At 60.0% G+C, this 14,897-nt stretch overlaps 2 protein-coding genes across 3 annotated transcripts; both read left to right on the top strand.

Moving 5' to 3' along the window:
- The first annotated feature begins 1,398 nt into the window (after positions 1-1,398).
- Positions 1,399-9,315, top strand: SPNS1 (sphingolipid transporter 1 (putative)). Of its 2 annotated transcripts, none has more exons than XM_021700458.1 (13): positions 1,399-1,469; positions 1,704-1,971; positions 2,069-2,134; positions 3,995-4,131; positions 5,244-5,395; positions 5,512-5,578; positions 6,396-6,541; positions 6,853-7,008; positions 7,304-7,493; positions 7,872-7,937; positions 8,173-8,271; positions 8,610-8,781; positions 9,070-9,315. In XM_021700458.1, the coding sequence occupies exons 2-13, from the start codon at positions 1,731-1,733 to the stop codon at positions 9,162-9,164; spliced, it is 1,587 nt and encodes a 528-aa protein (XP_021556133.1). In that variant the 5' UTR covers positions 1,399-1,469; positions 1,704-1,730; the 3' UTR covers positions 9,165-9,315. The 2 variants fall into 2 exon arrangements, with proteins under 2 accessions (XP_021556133.1, XP_021556134.1); XM_021700459.2 differs by having other exon boundaries at positions 1,411-1,469; positions 1,767-1,971.
- A 923-nt stretch (positions 9,316-10,238) lies between these two features.
- LAT (linker for activation of T cells) lies at positions 10,239-14,075 on the top strand. Its single transcript, XM_021700563.1, has 11 exons — positions 10,239-10,425; positions 10,597-10,624; positions 10,718-10,752; positions 11,019-11,106; positions 11,253-11,305; positions 11,400-11,574; positions 11,662-11,756; positions 13,150-13,212; positions 13,338-13,400; positions 13,530-13,625; positions 13,748-14,075. Exons 1-10 carry the CDS (start codon positions 10,332-10,334, stop codon positions 13,604-13,606), a joined length of 771 nt encoding a protein of 256 aa, XP_021556238.1. The 5' UTR covers positions 10,239-10,331; the 3' UTR covers positions 13,607-13,625; positions 13,748-14,075.
- Positions 14,076-14,897: the final 822 nt, after the last annotated feature.

The raw sequence follows: 14,897 nt of genomic DNA, 5'->3' as shown, positions 1-14,897 counted from the left end.
CACATTTCCTCTTATGTCATAAACCACAGCAAGTAGAACAAAAGTTGGGCTCCAGTTTAAACCAATAGACCTGTACAGACATATTTATTTATCTGACCTTAAAGGAACTTTATTCAAGAGATCCATCAGATTGAAAAAAACACCTGTCCCCAGAGAAGAGCTAAATATTTTTCCCATCTGGCAAAACCAATTAGCATCAAAATATTTGCCTTTATTTCTTTTTTAAAAGATTTTATTTATTGGGCACCTGGGTGGCTCAGTTGGTTAAGCGTCTGCCTTCAGCTCAGGTCATGGTCCCAGGGTCCTGGGATCCAGCCCCGCTCAGGCTCCCCGCTCAGTGGAGAGCCTGCTTCTCCCTCTCCCTATGCCCCTGCCCCACCCCCCCGCCCCCCCACTCGTGCTCTCGCTCTCTCACTCTCGCTCTCTCTCAAATAAATGAATAATGAGAGAGAGCGAGAGTGAGAGAGCACGGGGGGGGGGGGGGGGGGGGGGGGGGGGGGGGGCAGCAGAGGGAGAGGGAGAAACAGGCTTCCCGCCCAGCAGGGAGCTCCATGCAGGGCTCAATCCCAGAACCCTGGGATCATGACCTGAGCTGAAGGCAGACGCTTAACCGACTGAGCCACCCAGGTGCCCCGGAAGTATATTAATTTTATTTCGAGTGTACGGTTATTACTGCAGCTTGGAGATTGGAGCGGGGGGCACTAAAGAACCACTCCAAGCTATCCTTTGGTGCCAGGGCTCTGTGGTCTCGGAGTCCAGTCCCGCAGCTAGGAGAATCCCAGAGGAGACCACTAGAGGGCGCAAGGGCTTCAGTCTCCGTCGGAGGTGAGGAAAACCCGGTCCAGACGGGGCGTGTGGGGTCTGGGACCCTCCCTGCAGTGTCCAGGGGGAAGCTCAGGAGTTGACAGGCAGCTGGCTTGGGGAATCCGAACCATAGGGACGGGGCCGTTCCAGAGGCCGCTGTTCAATGTCCATTCATTCAACGCTTCCTGAGCGTGTCTGAAGCCCAAACCCGACACCGAGGAAGGGTAATCGCCGAGAGCGAGAACCGATCGTTGGCATGTCTGGAGATAAACTACTTCCAGAACCTTTTACGATTCCATTATCTCGTTTGATCTCGTTTGATAAGAAGTGTGCCCAGTGGGAGCTGCAGATAAGCAAGCCGAGATTCGGAGGGCTGGGCGACTGCACCGGTTCATCGCGACTCCCTACGGGAGCGCAGGCGGAACCGGCGCGGGTCTGGGACCTTCCCCGGTTGCCCTGGCGACCGGCCGGCAGTCACGTGACGGGGGAGCCGGCGGCCGCCGCGCTTCCGTAGTTGGGCGGCGGTCACGTGTCGAGGGCTTGCCCGAGGTGGTGTCGGCCCCCGGGGCTCCAGCGTCACATGACCGGTTCCAGGACAACATGGCGGCGGCTGTAGTGCGGCGGCGGGGCTGAGCGACCGTGGTTGCAGCGGGCTCCTACCAGGGGTGAGGGGAGGCCCCAGCCTGGGCAGGGGGGGTCGGCCCTCCCCACCCCGCTCCTGTCCCCGGCGTCCCTCGCCGTGCGCTGTGTCTGCCGGGACGGGGAGGCATGACAGGCAGGGTCCGGGTTCCATCCCAGCCGTGCTCCGTGCTTCCGGGCAAGCACCTGCGGGCGTCTGGGCGCACCTCCCTCGCTTGGGTTCCCTTCATCCTCCTTTCTACAGCCTCCTCCCCTCGCAGGTGGGATCGTCGGTAGGACCGGGGACCATGTCCGGGTCCGACACCGCGCCCTTCCTCAGCCAGGCGGATGACACGGACGACGGGCCCGTGCCCGGCACCCAGGGGTTACCGGGGCCCCTGGGGAACTCGAAGTCCGAGGATCCCGAGGTCCCGGACCGGGAGGGGCTGCAGCGCATCACCGGCTTGTCTGCGGGCCGTTCGGCTCTCATAGTGGCTGTGCTGTGCTACATCAACCTCCTCAACTACATGGACCGCTTCACGGTGGCTGGTACTGACTGCTGGGAGGGACGTCAGACTAGGGGAAGGGAGGGGGGGTCCCGGAGGTGGGGCTGCCTCGCCGAGCCCATCCCGAGTCTTCTTACCAGGCGTTCTTCCAGACATTGAGCAGTTCTTCGACATCGGAGACAGCAGCTCTGGCCTCATCCAGACCGGTGAGTGGAGGTCCCTTTCGGGCACAGTAGCTTTTCTTCCTTTTCTGCCCCAAATGGGGTTACCTGCCGGCATGCCTGGGGCCTTGTTAATAGAGGTAGGGTGGCCAGATTTAGTGGAGCGGGGAGATGGCCCTTCTTCGGCTCTGGGCTGTCCTGCTCAGTTAGGATACCACATTTTATAATTTTTTTTTTTTTTAAGATTTTATTTATTTGTGAGAGAGAGAATGAGAGACAGAGAACATGAGAGGGAGGAGGGTCAGAGGGAGAAGCAGACTCCCTGCTGAGCAGGGAGCCCGATGCGGGACTCGATCCTGGGACTCCAGGATCATGACCTGAGCCGAAGGCAGTCGCTTAACCAACTGAGCCACCCAGGCGCCCAGGATACCACATTTTAAAAGGCAGTCAGTTTAGTGTAATGGTTCAGACAGACCTGGGTTTAAATCTCAGCTTTCCACTTAGTGTGATGTTAGGCAAGGCCCTCAATCTCTCTAAGCCTCACTTTCCTTGTCGGTGAGATGGAACCAGTAGTAACCCAGAGCACCTCAGAGGGCTGATGTGAGGATTATATGCAAATTAATTAATGCCTGTAAAGTACGTGGTACTGTGTAGGGAGCATGGTAGACACCCGATAAATAATGGCAGAAGGGGGTGTCTGGAATGGGGAGAGTTGAATTTTACTTGTTTGGAACCTTGGGATTTATGGGAGAGGCAAAGCCAAGGCCAGATTCTATTTTCCTTCCTTTTTTCCTTCATTCACTTCTCGAACATTTCTGAGCACTTACTCTGTGCCAGGCCCTGGAGGAGGAGGTGATAACATGCACAGAACTTGGCCAAGACCTTTTACGCCCATCTAATCCTTCCATCAGCCAAAGAGTTGGTGGTGGTATTATTTTATAGAAAAAGTAGGTAGTACTGTCTACATTTTTATAGAGAAACTGAGGCTTAGAGAAGAGTTCAGGCTTGCCCGGAGTCACACAACAAGTGAGAGGAGAGGAGTTTGAGATAAGATCTCGAAGGGTTCTTTGCTCTGCCCCAGGCCAGAAAAAGGACCTCGAGGTATTTAAGGCAAAGTCTAGAGGAACGAGAATGGGATCGTAGATCAAGGTCTGCAAAGCTTTAAAAAGTTGTTGAGTTAGAGGAGGAGTAAGTCTTTGGCAGTGCCATTCCCTTTTTCATTCAACACATGTTTATCGAGCACCTGTTTTGTGCGATGCCGTGTATTCAGTGATGGAAACACAGCCGTGACCAATACAGGCTAAGCCCGTGTCTTCATGGAGCTGACAAGCTGACATTTTACTGGGAATGAGAGGGCACCAGTCCTTAAAAACCTAAACTAGTAATGAGATTATTTTTTGGTAGGAGTATTTTGTAAAAGAAAACAGAGTAATTGTGATAAAGAGAGATTGAATACGTGGGGGTCGGGAAGGTATCTGAGCTGGAACCTGAAGGTTCTTTGACACTCAGGGGAGAGGAGAAATGTTCCAGGCGGGAGGACAGTGGGTGCCAAAAGTCCGAAGATCATATTGGGCTTGGCAGCGGGGCCACTGGGATGCAGAGAAGGGAGAGTGCGTGAGCACAAGATTGGAGAGGTAGGAAGGGGCTAGATCAGGTAGCGCCTCGCGGGCCATGGTCCGGAGTTTGGATTTTGTTCTTGGCTGGATGGGAGGAAGTGACGGGTCAGCCATTCATTCCACGATGGAAGGTTTGAAAGATGCCAAAGATGGGGCTGGACTTCTCTGGCTGGAAGCTCTGGTAGTTTCAGGGTTGGGAGTTAATCCTGGCCCCCTTGCCCTCCCTGAGCTGGGGTCAGGGTGGGCCAGGGGTCCTGGGGCCGGGCTGTGACTCTCTGCTTCCCCTCAGTGTTCATCTCCAGTTACATGGTGTTGGCACCTGTGTTTGGCTACCTGGGTGACAGGTACAATCGGAAGTATCTCATGTGCGGGGGCATTGCCTTCTGGTCCCTGGTGACACTGGGGTCGTCCTTCATCCCCAGAGAGGTGAGGCCCCCCCACTACCCATCAGTCTTCACTGCTGCTCTTTGGAATCATTGCAGCCTGGGCCTGGGGAGCTTCTGCACCTCCCCGGGTCCGTGCCATCCTATATCCCCTGCTTGCCTGAGTTAATCTGCCTACCCCAGCCTCTCCCCTGGTCTTCTAGAACATTCTTTTGTCCCTCACCCCCTTTCCCCCGCCCATTGACTCCTTCCACGCCACACCTCAGCACTCACAGTTCTGTACCACAGAAAGACCTTATCTGGACTGTCTGTTCTCCTTCTTCTCCTTCCTCGTCAGACTTCCCACAAGACCCCCCTGACCCAGCTCCAGTCTGGGTGAAGGAGCAGCCAGGGAGAGGCTCTCACTTTGCTTGCACTTCCTCTCCTCCCACTCACCCCAGAATACTGCCGGCCAACCTGCCCCCACCACTCCATTGCCAAAGTCAACAGCGACCTTTTGGTTGCTAAATGGAGCTCCTACTTCCTAATCCTGCTCTTGCTAGATCTCCTAGGAGCCTTTGGCTCTATTGACCCCCTTCTTCCTTCCGGAAACTCTCTTCTGACTTCAGTGATGCCGCATATGCCACTCTTCTGGTTTTCCTCCTGCCTCCCCGGCTATTGCTTCTTTGCTGCGTTGCGCCCTCCTCTGTTCCTACTCTCTGCCCTGGAAGTCTGTCCCTAGCTGCAGGCAGTGCATACGTACTCTCCGTGGGTGATCCTACCCTGTCCTTAGCCTCAGGTGTCTTTGGTAGACAAACCTCTGCCTAAGATCCTTATTCACCACTGGGGTGTCTTGGGTGATAGAAGTCAAGATTTATTTTGCACCTCCTGGGTGCAGCATGTTGAATAGAACTTGTATTGTCCAATCCTGGCGATAGTTATGTGAGCAAGTTATTATTTTCCCCCTTTTGCAGATGAGGAATCTGAGGCTCAGAGAGGTTAAGTTGCTTTCTCAAAGTCACAGCTAGTAAGTAGTGGAGCCAGGATTCAGGCTCAGGTCTGTCAAGCTCAGGCCTCCCCCGCCATCCCTGCCGCCTCTCCAGAGCTGGCTGGCGAGGGAGGCCGGGAGGCTTGCTGCAGGGTGGGGTGCCACCTCCCCCATGTTTCGTTTCCCAGCGATTCTGGCTGCTCCTCCTGACCCGGGGCCTGGTGGGGGTTGGGGAGGCCAGTTACTCCACCATCGCGCCCACCCTCATCGCTGACCTCTTCGTGGCAGACCAGCGGAGCCGGATGCTCAGTGTGTTCTACTTTGCTATCCCGGTGGGCAGGTGAGTGGGCCTTGGACCTGGCGGGGGGCGGGGGGCGGGGCACGGGAGGCAGAAGGACCTGGCGTGGGGCAGGACTGACCAGCTGTCCCCTCTCCTCTTCCATCCCCTTTCCCCAGTGGTCTGGGTTACATTGCAGGCTCCAAAGTCAAGGATGTGGCCGGGGACTGGCACTGGGCTCTGCGGGTGAGTGTGGACACAGCCTGGGGGAAGGTCAGCAATGTTCTCATCGATTCTCCCTTTCTTACCTTCAGATACCCACCCCTTTTAAGGCAGCGTTCACTCTGCCAAGCCTGTGTAGGAAGCCTGGCTGCCCTTACCACGAGCCATGTGCTAGACAGAACTCTTGGTTGTGGGAGACAGGCGCCCCGTAAAACTGTAAGCCCCCAAATGGGACTCTGATGGCTCTTGTAATGGAGAGTCCCAGGGTGAGCTTCAGGTAAAGCTGGATCCAGGACTCCCACTTCATCACAGGAATTCAGTCATCCTTTTTCTCAGCTCTACTTTTCTCTGTATTAATTTCATTCTCAAGCAAGTGAAAGCTCCATGCATTTATCTTCCCGTTTAGAAACTTCGGCACCCTGGATCCTTGAGCAATAGTCCTGGATGGTATCTGATTAGATGAACGTGGGTCATATGCCCGGCACTGAATCAATCACGGAGGCCAGGGAGGTTAACATGACTCTTGTCGGCCAAGTCTGGGCTACAAACCCCACCCTGTTTGAACCGCATGGATTAAGAGAAGTGGGGGGAGTCGTTTCCCAAAAGGAAATTAGGGTGCTGTTACCAAAGAGGGAGAAGTTAGGCTTGCAGAAACAGGCGCCCTTGGTGGCATTTGCCCCTCCCTCGGAATGCAGGCTCAGTGCCCGCCTGTGAGCAGATAGCTGCCAGGGATTTGAGGCCTTGGGGCCTGAGTTGCCTTTATACACCCTCACTTTCTCCCAGCCCCAGGGATTCAGTGTGTCGCTGTCTGTGTCTGTCCTGAAGCCCACTCTTTCCCCAGGTGACTCCAGGTCTAGGGGTGGTGGCTGTTCTGCTGCTGTTCCTGGTAGTACGGGAGCCGCCAAGGGGAGCTGTGGAGCGCCACTCGGACTCCCCGCCCCTCAGCCCCACCTCCTGGTGGGCAGATCTGAGGGCTCTGGCAAGAAAGTGAGTTTAGTTCCATTCTAGCCCGACAGCTGAGGTCCCCTGGGGGAGGCCCTGCTGTTGGGTTTGAGGTTTACAGGAGAGGGGTTGGTCTCTGTTTTCTGTCCACTGGCCGGCCCCCCAAGGCCAGGCGTTCAGTCACCACTGCCCCCTTGTGGCAGCTGCTTGAATTACAGGCTCAGATCCGGGGGAGCCAAGACGGCTTCCATAGCTAGTGTCCTGACCTTACTAAAATAAGCCAGGGAGGGAGAGGAGAAGTCCCCTACCCTGACACCTCAGGAGTGTCAGTCTGACTTCCTCCCAACTGTCTGCAGTCCTAGTTTCATCCTCTCTTCCCTTGGCTTCACGGCTGTGGCCTTTGTCACGGGCTCCCTGGCTCTTTGGGCTCCTGCGTTCTTGCTGCGTTCCCGTGTGGTCTTGGGGGAGACCCCACCCTGCCTTCCCGGAGACTCCTGCTCTTCCTCTGACAGGTACCAGATGGGGGCGAGGCTAGGTGGCCTGCAGGTGGCAGGGGATGGAGTGGAGAGAGTCATTGATTCAGACTCAGGCTACTTCCTGTCCCAGTGTCAGTTTCCTGGGCTGGGAAATAGGTGATGGATGGGCTGATTTCTTCCTCTTGGAGCTCTATGACCCATGGGGTCCTGGATAGACCTGAGTTGTGCGGGTGGCTGGGATGGACCATCTTCTTCTCCAGGCTGTGGGGGTGAGGCGGGGGGGCTTTGCAGGCAGAGGGCCTGGCCCCCATGCCCCTCCCCCTGCCCCCAGCCTCATCTTTGGGCTCATCACCTGCCTGACCGGGGTCCTGGGTGTGGGCCTGGGCGTGGAGATCAGCCGCCGCCTCCGCCGTTCCAACCCCCGGGCTGACCCACTGGTCTGTGCTGCTGGCCTCTTGGGCTCTGCGCCCTTCCTCTTCCTGTCCCTTGCCTGTGCCCGTGGTAGCATCGTGGCCACCTATGTGAGTAGCCAGCAGCTGTCAAAGGGGGTGTTCTGGGTCTGGTGTGCACTGGGGTAGGACTGGGGTGCACTGGGGCAAGACTGGGGTCAACCAAGGTGGTGGTTTGGAGACAACTTGAACCAGAATGCCTGGTTTTGATTCTTAGTTCTGGCTCTTCCCAGCTGTGTGACATTGGGCAAGCAAGTTAACCTCTCTGTGCTCAGTTTCATCATCTGTCAAATAGGAATAATAGCTTTGTCTCACAGGGGTGTTCTGAGGATTAAATTAAATGAGTGAATAGATGGGCCTAGTACGCAGTATACCCTCCATGTGTTCGGTCTTCTTGTGATGAGACCACCCCCCATCCCCCCACCCCGGTCTTGCCCTCCAACCCCCCAGATTTTCATCTTTATTGGAGAGACACTGCTGTCCATGAACTGGGCCATTGTAGCTGACATCCTGTTGGTGAGTAAGTGGGTCACTGCAGGGTTAGCCCAAAGGCTGACGGGAGCAAGGACTGGGGGCAGGAGGCCTCGCTTGCCTTCCTTGTAGCCTTCACTGCTTTTTCAAAACCCAAACCCAGACTGACTTCAGAGTCAGCCCCAGATGGGCCTGTAGTCTGGGCCTTCACCCCACTCACATCCCTGAGCTGGGGTTCCCTCTGGCCCTGTCCTTGCGCTCTGCCCCCTCCTCTCCCCAGTACGTGGTGATCCCCACACGTCGTTCCACTGCCGAGGCCTTCCAGATTGTGCTGTCCCATCTGCTGGGCGATGCTGGGAGCCCCTACCTCATTGGCCTGGTGAGCACCGCCCCTCGGGTGGGCCTGGGGTGGGGATCGGGGGACCCTGCGTTCCTGGCACCAGCCCCCGGCCTGAGCTGGGGCTGCCTTAGCAGGAAGGGCTGACCCCAGTGAGGTGTCTGTGCTCTGTGCCAGGCCCCACTCCCCCCTCACCTTGGGCCGTCAGCCAGGCAGGCAGCGTTTCGTCTTTGCATGTTCCACAGTGAGGCCGCGGGGCTTTCCCTGGTCCTCCAGACCACCCCTCTCTGCTGGTCCCTGACTTCTTTGTTCTTCTGGAGCTCAGGGGATCCCTCTCCGTGACTCATGCTCCTGACTTTCCTTTTCTTGTCTCCCTGCAGATCTCCGACCACCTCCGCCGGAACTGGCCACCCTCCTTCTTGTCCGAGTTCCGGGCCCTGCAGTTCTCGCTCATGCTCTGCGCCTTCGTTGGGGCTCTGGGCGGGGCCGCCTTCCTGGGCACCGCCATCTTCATCGAGGGGGACCGCCGGTGGGCCCAGCTGCATGTGCAGGGTCAGTGGGGCCTTCCCTTTGTCCGCCCGTGGCTCCCCACCCGACTTCACAATACTACCTGCTTGTCCGTCTGTCCATCTGTCCTGGCCCGTGTCCTCGGCCTCTCTCAGCCCACAGCCCTTCCCGCGGTCAGCTTTGGGTCTGCCTGTCCACCGAGCTGACGTCCCACCGTGCCCCCAGCTCTGGTGGCTCTGCTGCCCCGTCCACTTTCCACTGCCTCTCGATCCCCTCCCTGGCTTTGTGTCTCTCTGTCCATCCAGCCCTGGCTCTGACCTCTCCCCCCGGCAGGTCTGCTGCGTGAGGCAGGGCCAACAGACGACCGAATCGTGGTGCCCCAGCGAGGCCGCTCCACCCGGGTCCCCGTGTCCAGTGTGCTCATCTGAGGGGCCGTCGCTCACCAGCCTGCATACCTACCACGGCTGGCCTGGGCCCACCCGGAAGGAGCCCAGGCCCAAACCCTCGGCCTGGCCCAGCTTCTAGGAGTGGCCTTGGGCCACGTTCCAGCTTCCACACACTACACAGACAGCAGCCAAGGGCGGGGGGGTGGAGGGGGGGGGGGGGGGGGGGGGGGGGGCAGCAGGTCCAGGAGGGGGGTTCCCCTCCCCTGGAGCAGCCCCAGGGGCTTGGTGCTATTTGTAACTGAATAAAATTTGTAGCCAGAGCCCGAGTGCCTGCCTGAGTCTCTCTGGGTGTTACTGACCCCTGACCGGTAGGCTGCCGGGGATGCCCCCTCCCTAGGCACAGGACTCCCGGGGCTGTGGGGTCGCTCCTGTGGGACCTTCGGCAAATCCCTGTCCTCCTGGGCCGGGCGAACAAGAGTGTGGAGGGAGCTAGCTCAGTGTGACCGTGAGTCACGCCCGTGGTTCCCCTGGAGCCCGCCCCTCTTGGCAGGCCAGCCAGGGTAAGGTGGGGTGGGCACTGCCCCGCGCCCCCCCCCCCGCCCGAATTCCCAGAGGCAGGGCCTCCCTCCTGGCTGCTGCCTGGAGCCGGGGCTGTGGAGGCTGTGGCTGTTGGCTGGCCTCTAAGTGTCTTGCCCTCCTTCTCCTGGTGGGAGTTGCTCCTTGTCCTGGAGGCCAGCAGACCCCTCGTGAGGGCCTTGGGGGTGGCTCCTCAGGCCTCTTCCTCCCCCTCCTCACTGGCTGGGTGGGGGTGGGAAGGGGGCGGGCGCAGCCAGCCGGGGCCGATGATTTCCTGCCCTCGTCGGGGCTCACCACAGCTTCCTGCCGCAGGCGGGCAGGCGCTGGGGAACGGCAGGCGCCTAGCCGAGGGGCAGGTAGGGCTGGGGCGCAGGGGCTGCGCAGGGGTGACCGGCGGCCCAGAGCCTGGCCGGACCGCCCTGGGATCCCCGGTCTTCCCCAGCCAGCGTTGACCACCTGCGCCGTCCAGCAAGGGGAGGGGGCCCAGGGAGGGCCCAAGGAGGGCACAGCTGCCCCCCACCCAGACTTCCAGGCTGGTGCCCACTGGGCTCCCGCACCCCTGCTGGCCCAGCCCTCACGGTGCAGCGGCTTGGCCCTTGAGGGCGGGTGGTGGGCCCCAGCTCTCCCCCACAGATGGAGGCCGTCGTCCTCATCCCCTGCGTGCTCGGCCTCCTGTTGCTGCCCCTGCTGGCTGTAGCCTTGTGCGTGCGCTGCAGGGAGCTGCCCGGTGAGTGGGGGCTGCCCGGGGCACAGCTGCAGGGGTATCCGGCCCTCCTTAACCCCTCGCTCCCTCTTAGCCATCCCTAACTCTGCTCTGCGTGCCTGGGACCCGAGGGCCCTGCACTCCCGCCTCTCCCCTGTCACCCCTCGTCCTGCCTCACTGTCTTCTCTTCCCCAGGCTCTTATGACACTGCGGCCTCTGATAGGTGAGTGGCCCGTGGGCCCTGTGTGGCCCCGGGGACTGGGATGGGAGCTGGGGGCGTCTCCGGGCTCTGACCAAGCTGTGTCTCTCCTTCCAGCCTGACCCCAAGCAGCATTGTGCTCAAACGGCCTCGTGAGTACAGAGGGTCCCCTTCCTCGGGCATAGGGGAGAGGGTCCCTTGACGTGTGAGAGAACGTGTGCCTTTGTTCAGGTCCCCCCCCCCCCAGTGGCTGCCCACATGGCCTTGACCTGAGCTGGGGACGGGGAGGGAGATGGGTCTCCTAGGGCCTGTCCAGGGCATGGGACGGTTCATGGGGTTAGTCTGTCCATGGAGGCCTCCGTGAGGACAGGGGCGAGATGTCAGGACTCATTCCTTGAGCTTGGTCCTGTGTCCTCAGCCACGGTCGTGCCCTGGCCATCAGCCACCTCCTACGCTCCTGTTACCTCCTACCCACCCCTGAGCCAGCCGGACCTGCTCCCTATCCCGTAAGTAGCATCCCCGCTTCCAAATTCCCCCCCTTTCCCCCCTTCACCTCTGTAGATTGGCGGGGGGGGGGGGTCTCTTTTCCCGGTTGCAACCCCTGTTGCCCCAGAGCCCCACCCAGGCATGACCTCTGACCTTTGACTGCCAGGAGGTCTCCACAGCCCCACCGCATGCTATCTTCCCGGCCGGACTCAGCTAGTGGTAAGTGCGGAGCCAGGGCTCAGAGGGCTGGGGCTGGGCAGGGGATGGATCCCACCCGAGCTGACCCAGCTTCCCTCTTGCTCGCTCTCCGAAGCCAACAGTGTGGCAAGCTACGAGAACGAGGGTACGTCTGGGGCCCCGGGTGCCCTGCTTGCAGGCAGGCTGGGGCCTGGCCCGGGCCCCACTGATCGCCGTGTCGCTACCCCAGAGCCCGCCTGTGAGGACGAGGATGAGGACGAGGAGGAGGACTATCACAATGAGGGCTACCTGTGAGTGGCCAGGCCGGGGCCGGGGGTCGGGGGGCTGGAGGCCGTGGCCGGGGGCCGTCGCTGACCCGCCCCCCGACTGCCCCTCAGGGAGGTGCTTCCCGACAGCACGCCAGCCACCAGCAGTGCTGTCCCACCGGCTTCTGTGCCCAGCAACCCCGGCCTCCGAGACAGCGCCTTCTCCAGTGAGCCAGCCATTCCCAACTCTGGGCGCGACCCCTCTGCGCTTCCCTGTCCCGTGATTCCCCTGACGCTCGCCGCCCCCCCACCGTCTCTCCTCTCTCTCTCTCCAACACCTATCCCTCAGGGTGGACTTCTGCTCAGCTCCTCTGAGTTCCTCACTTTTTCTGGCCTCTTTCCTGTTCCGTTGTCTTTCCCTTTTATTGCCTGCGCGCTTTCTTTGACTTCACTCTTCTCTTGGACTCTCTTCTCTTGTCTCTCTCACTGGAAGCTCTTTCTTGGTCTCTGGTGTTCCCTTCTCATAGCCTCCTGTCTGGTTTCATGGAGGCCGCGTCAGCTTGTCGCTCTCCAAGGACATTATAGCCACTCTTCTGTGGGGGCCGGGGGGGTTTGGGAAGTTTTCTTCTGCTTCCGGCATCATTTCGGTTTCCTTTGAGCTGCTTTTCTCCCTTGGTGTTGGTCTCACGCTGCCTGTTAGAGGCTGCCTTCCGTGTCTGGTTTTCCGTCCCTGTCCTCGTTCTCCGTACCTGTTCCACCCTGGCTTCCTCTGCCCACGTGGGCGCCCACTGCCATCTATGCTAGCACTTCTTTTCATTCGTGGACTCATCGTCCCTCCCTCCAGCTCAGGAGGCAGCATCAGGGTAAGAGCCGACGTTGCCGGGGGCCAACCACCTGCCCTCCTAAGAGCGCTTCGTGTGTTAACTTATTAAACCCCACGATGCCCGGGTGCTGTTGAGCCCATCTCTCCCCCTCCTGCGCCTCGGTTGTCCCGACTGTACGACAGGAGGGATCATTTATTTAACAGACACTCGGCGGCACTTACCGTAGGACAGGCCCCGTTTCGATACTCTCTGCGTTAGTTCTCACAACAGCCCTGGGAGGCGGGGGCCGTCGCCCACCCTCTCTTCCTGATGAGAACACTGAGGCCCAGAGGCATTAGGTATCTCGTGTGAGGTTACATGACTGTGAGCGCCAGAGCTGGACTTGAACCTGGGCCCTCTGGCTCCAAAGCCTGCCTCATCCACGACCTCCCTCGTGGAGAAACAAGTGCGCATTAAAGGCCAAGATGGCACCCATGGCGACAGGTGCTGACAGGGCCAGGGGGGAACAGCACCTGGGACTCGCGGTGCCACCCCGAGCCTCGGCGCCGAGCCGCTCTCCGGGGGACACGCCGGGGCCTGCCGTCCGCCCTCTCCCACAGTCCCACTCCCTCTCATCAGCTCTGGCCAGGTTGCCCTACTTCGTGCTGGCACCAAGGCCTCTGTGGGCCCCCCTGGGGCTGGCTGTGGGGTGGCCTCTGGGATCTGTGGGGGGGGTGGTTTGGGGCTGGGACGCCGTGGGGGTCTGTGCTCGGGGGGGCCCTGGGTGACAGTGCTGGGGGCTCTGCTTCTCCTACAGTGGAGTCGGGGGAGGATTATGTGAATGTCCTCGAGAGCGAGGAGAGTGCAGACGTGTCTCTGGGTGAGTGGCCGGTGCCTGCTGGGGTCCCCCCTTCCCTCCCTCACCCTGCTGTGGCCCTCTTTCTGAGTGTCCTGCTCTCTTCACCCTCCACGTGGCCGCCCCCCCTTCTGCTCTGCCCCCTGCAGATGGGAGCCGGGAGTATGTGAACGTGTCCCAGGAGCTGCCGCCCATGGCTAGGACCGAGCCTGGTGTGTGCTGGGCTGGGGGAGAGGATGGGGGGCGGGGGTGGCAGAAGCTCTGGGAGCCCGCCAGGGGGTGGGGGGAAGGGGGGACCGGGACGGTCTGTGAGCTGAAGACCTCCCTCCCTCCCCTCCCAGCCATCCTGAGCTCCCAGAAGGTGGAGGATGAGGACTACGAAGAGGAAGAGGGAGCTCCAGATTATGAGAATCTGTAGGGGCTTAACTGAGGGTCCGGTGAGAGGCCCCGCCCGCCCCGCCCCCCCCAGCCCTATCCTCTGACTCCTTCGGGGAGCCCTCTGAGCCCTGCTGACCTCCTGACTTCGAAACCCCTCCCTTCCCCTGCCCTGTTGTTTCAGCGTGAAGCCATGCCTGTCCTGGAACCAACCTCTCCTGGGAGCCCTGAGCTGGGCAGCTGGCAGGGCTCTGGGGGGTCCCAGTGGCACCCCGCCCTGACTCCAGCCTGAGATCAGTCTGAGACTCTCCCCCCTAACTTATTGTCACTTTGGGGTCCAGCCTGTGTGCCCCCAACACTGCACCTTCTGACGCAGCCTGAGAATGAACTACCCCGGCCCCAGCCCTATTCTGCAGTAGAATAAAGGCTGACGTGGTCTGTAGCGCTCTTGCCTTTGGGGGGCCTGGTGGGTGGGAGTCCGTGTGAGGGGGGGCTGTGCCTGAGCGCCTGTGTGGGAGTGTGTGTATGCACGAGCCTGTGTGTGTGTCTGGGGGTCTCCATCCCCCGCCCCGGGGCCGCTGCGCTCTAGAAGGTCCTGACCCGGGACTGGGAGTGGCCGAATGGTGGCAGGGACACGGCTCTGGCACTTGGGCGTGAGGCATGTCCGACCCAGGCTGCCACTTCTGGGCTTTGGTGCATCCCCCCATGAGACAGTCCATGGACGCAGCTGGGATGATGTGGGGGGCAGGGCCGGGGGGAGCCCTGGGTGCCGTGTGGATGCCTAGAGCTTCCCCCCCTCCACCCCACCCTCAGTTTCTCCATCTTTAAAACAAGGGGACGGACTGGACCCCGGGCAACTGAAAGGTAATGTGCAGTGCAGCCATCCTGACCTTGGTGTGCAGATGACTCCCTTGGAGGTCTGGCTAAAATGCCGATTCCGAATGAGTAGGTCTGGGATGGGGCCTGAGAGTCTGCGTTTCAAAGGAGCTACCAGAGGCTTCTGACAGCTCTGTTCCGGGAACCACACTCTGAGCAGCTTCTGGTGGATGCCTCGGTCACTGTGACTGGCTCTGCTCTGGGCACGTAACCTAAACCCGGGCCCCTGAGGACCGGCCCTGGGATTTGGGCAGGAAGTGTCTGGAAGGCGAAGCTCTTCTTGTTCATGGCAGTTGGTAAACTGGACGAATATATTCCTAGAGCCCCTACTTGGAGAGCCTGCCCGAGAATGAAGGTGATGTGGAGGACAGAATGGTCCAGAGGCGGACAGGGCCAGCTTCCCGTTGGAGTCCGAATTCCCGGATCCAGGCACACCTGAAGCGAGAAACCCCCTCCAG

Source organism: Neomonachus schauinslandi, chromosome 5, assembly GCF_002201575.2.
Source record: "Neomonachus schauinslandi chromosome 5, ASM220157v2, whole genome shotgun sequence".
Lineage (NCBI taxonomy): Eukaryota > Metazoa > Chordata > Mammalia > Carnivora > Phocidae > Neomonachus > Neomonachus schauinslandi.
This window is presented reverse-complemented; position numbering and strand designations above follow the sequence as displayed.

What these genes read in the sequence shown, in the direction of transcription:
- SPNS1 (XM_021700458.1), top strand. Translation starts at nt 1,731, where the DNA reads ATGTCCGGGTCCGACACCGCGCCCTTCCTCAGCCAGGCGGATGACACG. An exon ending in GGACCGCTTCACGGTGGCTG is followed by an intron (nt 1,972 to 2,068) that starts GTACTGACTGCT and finishes TCTTCTTACCAG; the next exon opens with GCGTTCTTCCAGACATTGAG. An exon ending in GTAGCATCGTGGCCACCTAT is followed by an intron (nt 7,494 to 7,871) that starts GTGAGTAGCCAG and finishes CCAACCCCCCAG; the next exon opens with ATTTTCATCTTTATTGGAGA.
- LAT (XM_021700563.1), top strand. Translation starts at nt 10,332, where the DNA reads ATGGAGGCCGTCGTCCTCATCCCCTGCGTGCTCGGCCTCCTGTTGCTG. An exon ending in TATCACAATGAGGGCTACCT is followed by an intron (nt 11,575 to 11,661) that starts GTGAGTGGCCAG and finishes ACTGCCCCTCAG; the next exon opens with GGAGGTGCTTCCCGACAGCA. An exon ending in CCGAGACAGCGCCTTCTCCA is followed by an intron (nt 11,757 to 13,149) that starts GTGAGCCAGCCA and finishes CTTCTCCTACAG; the next exon opens with TGGAGTCGGGGGAGGATTAT.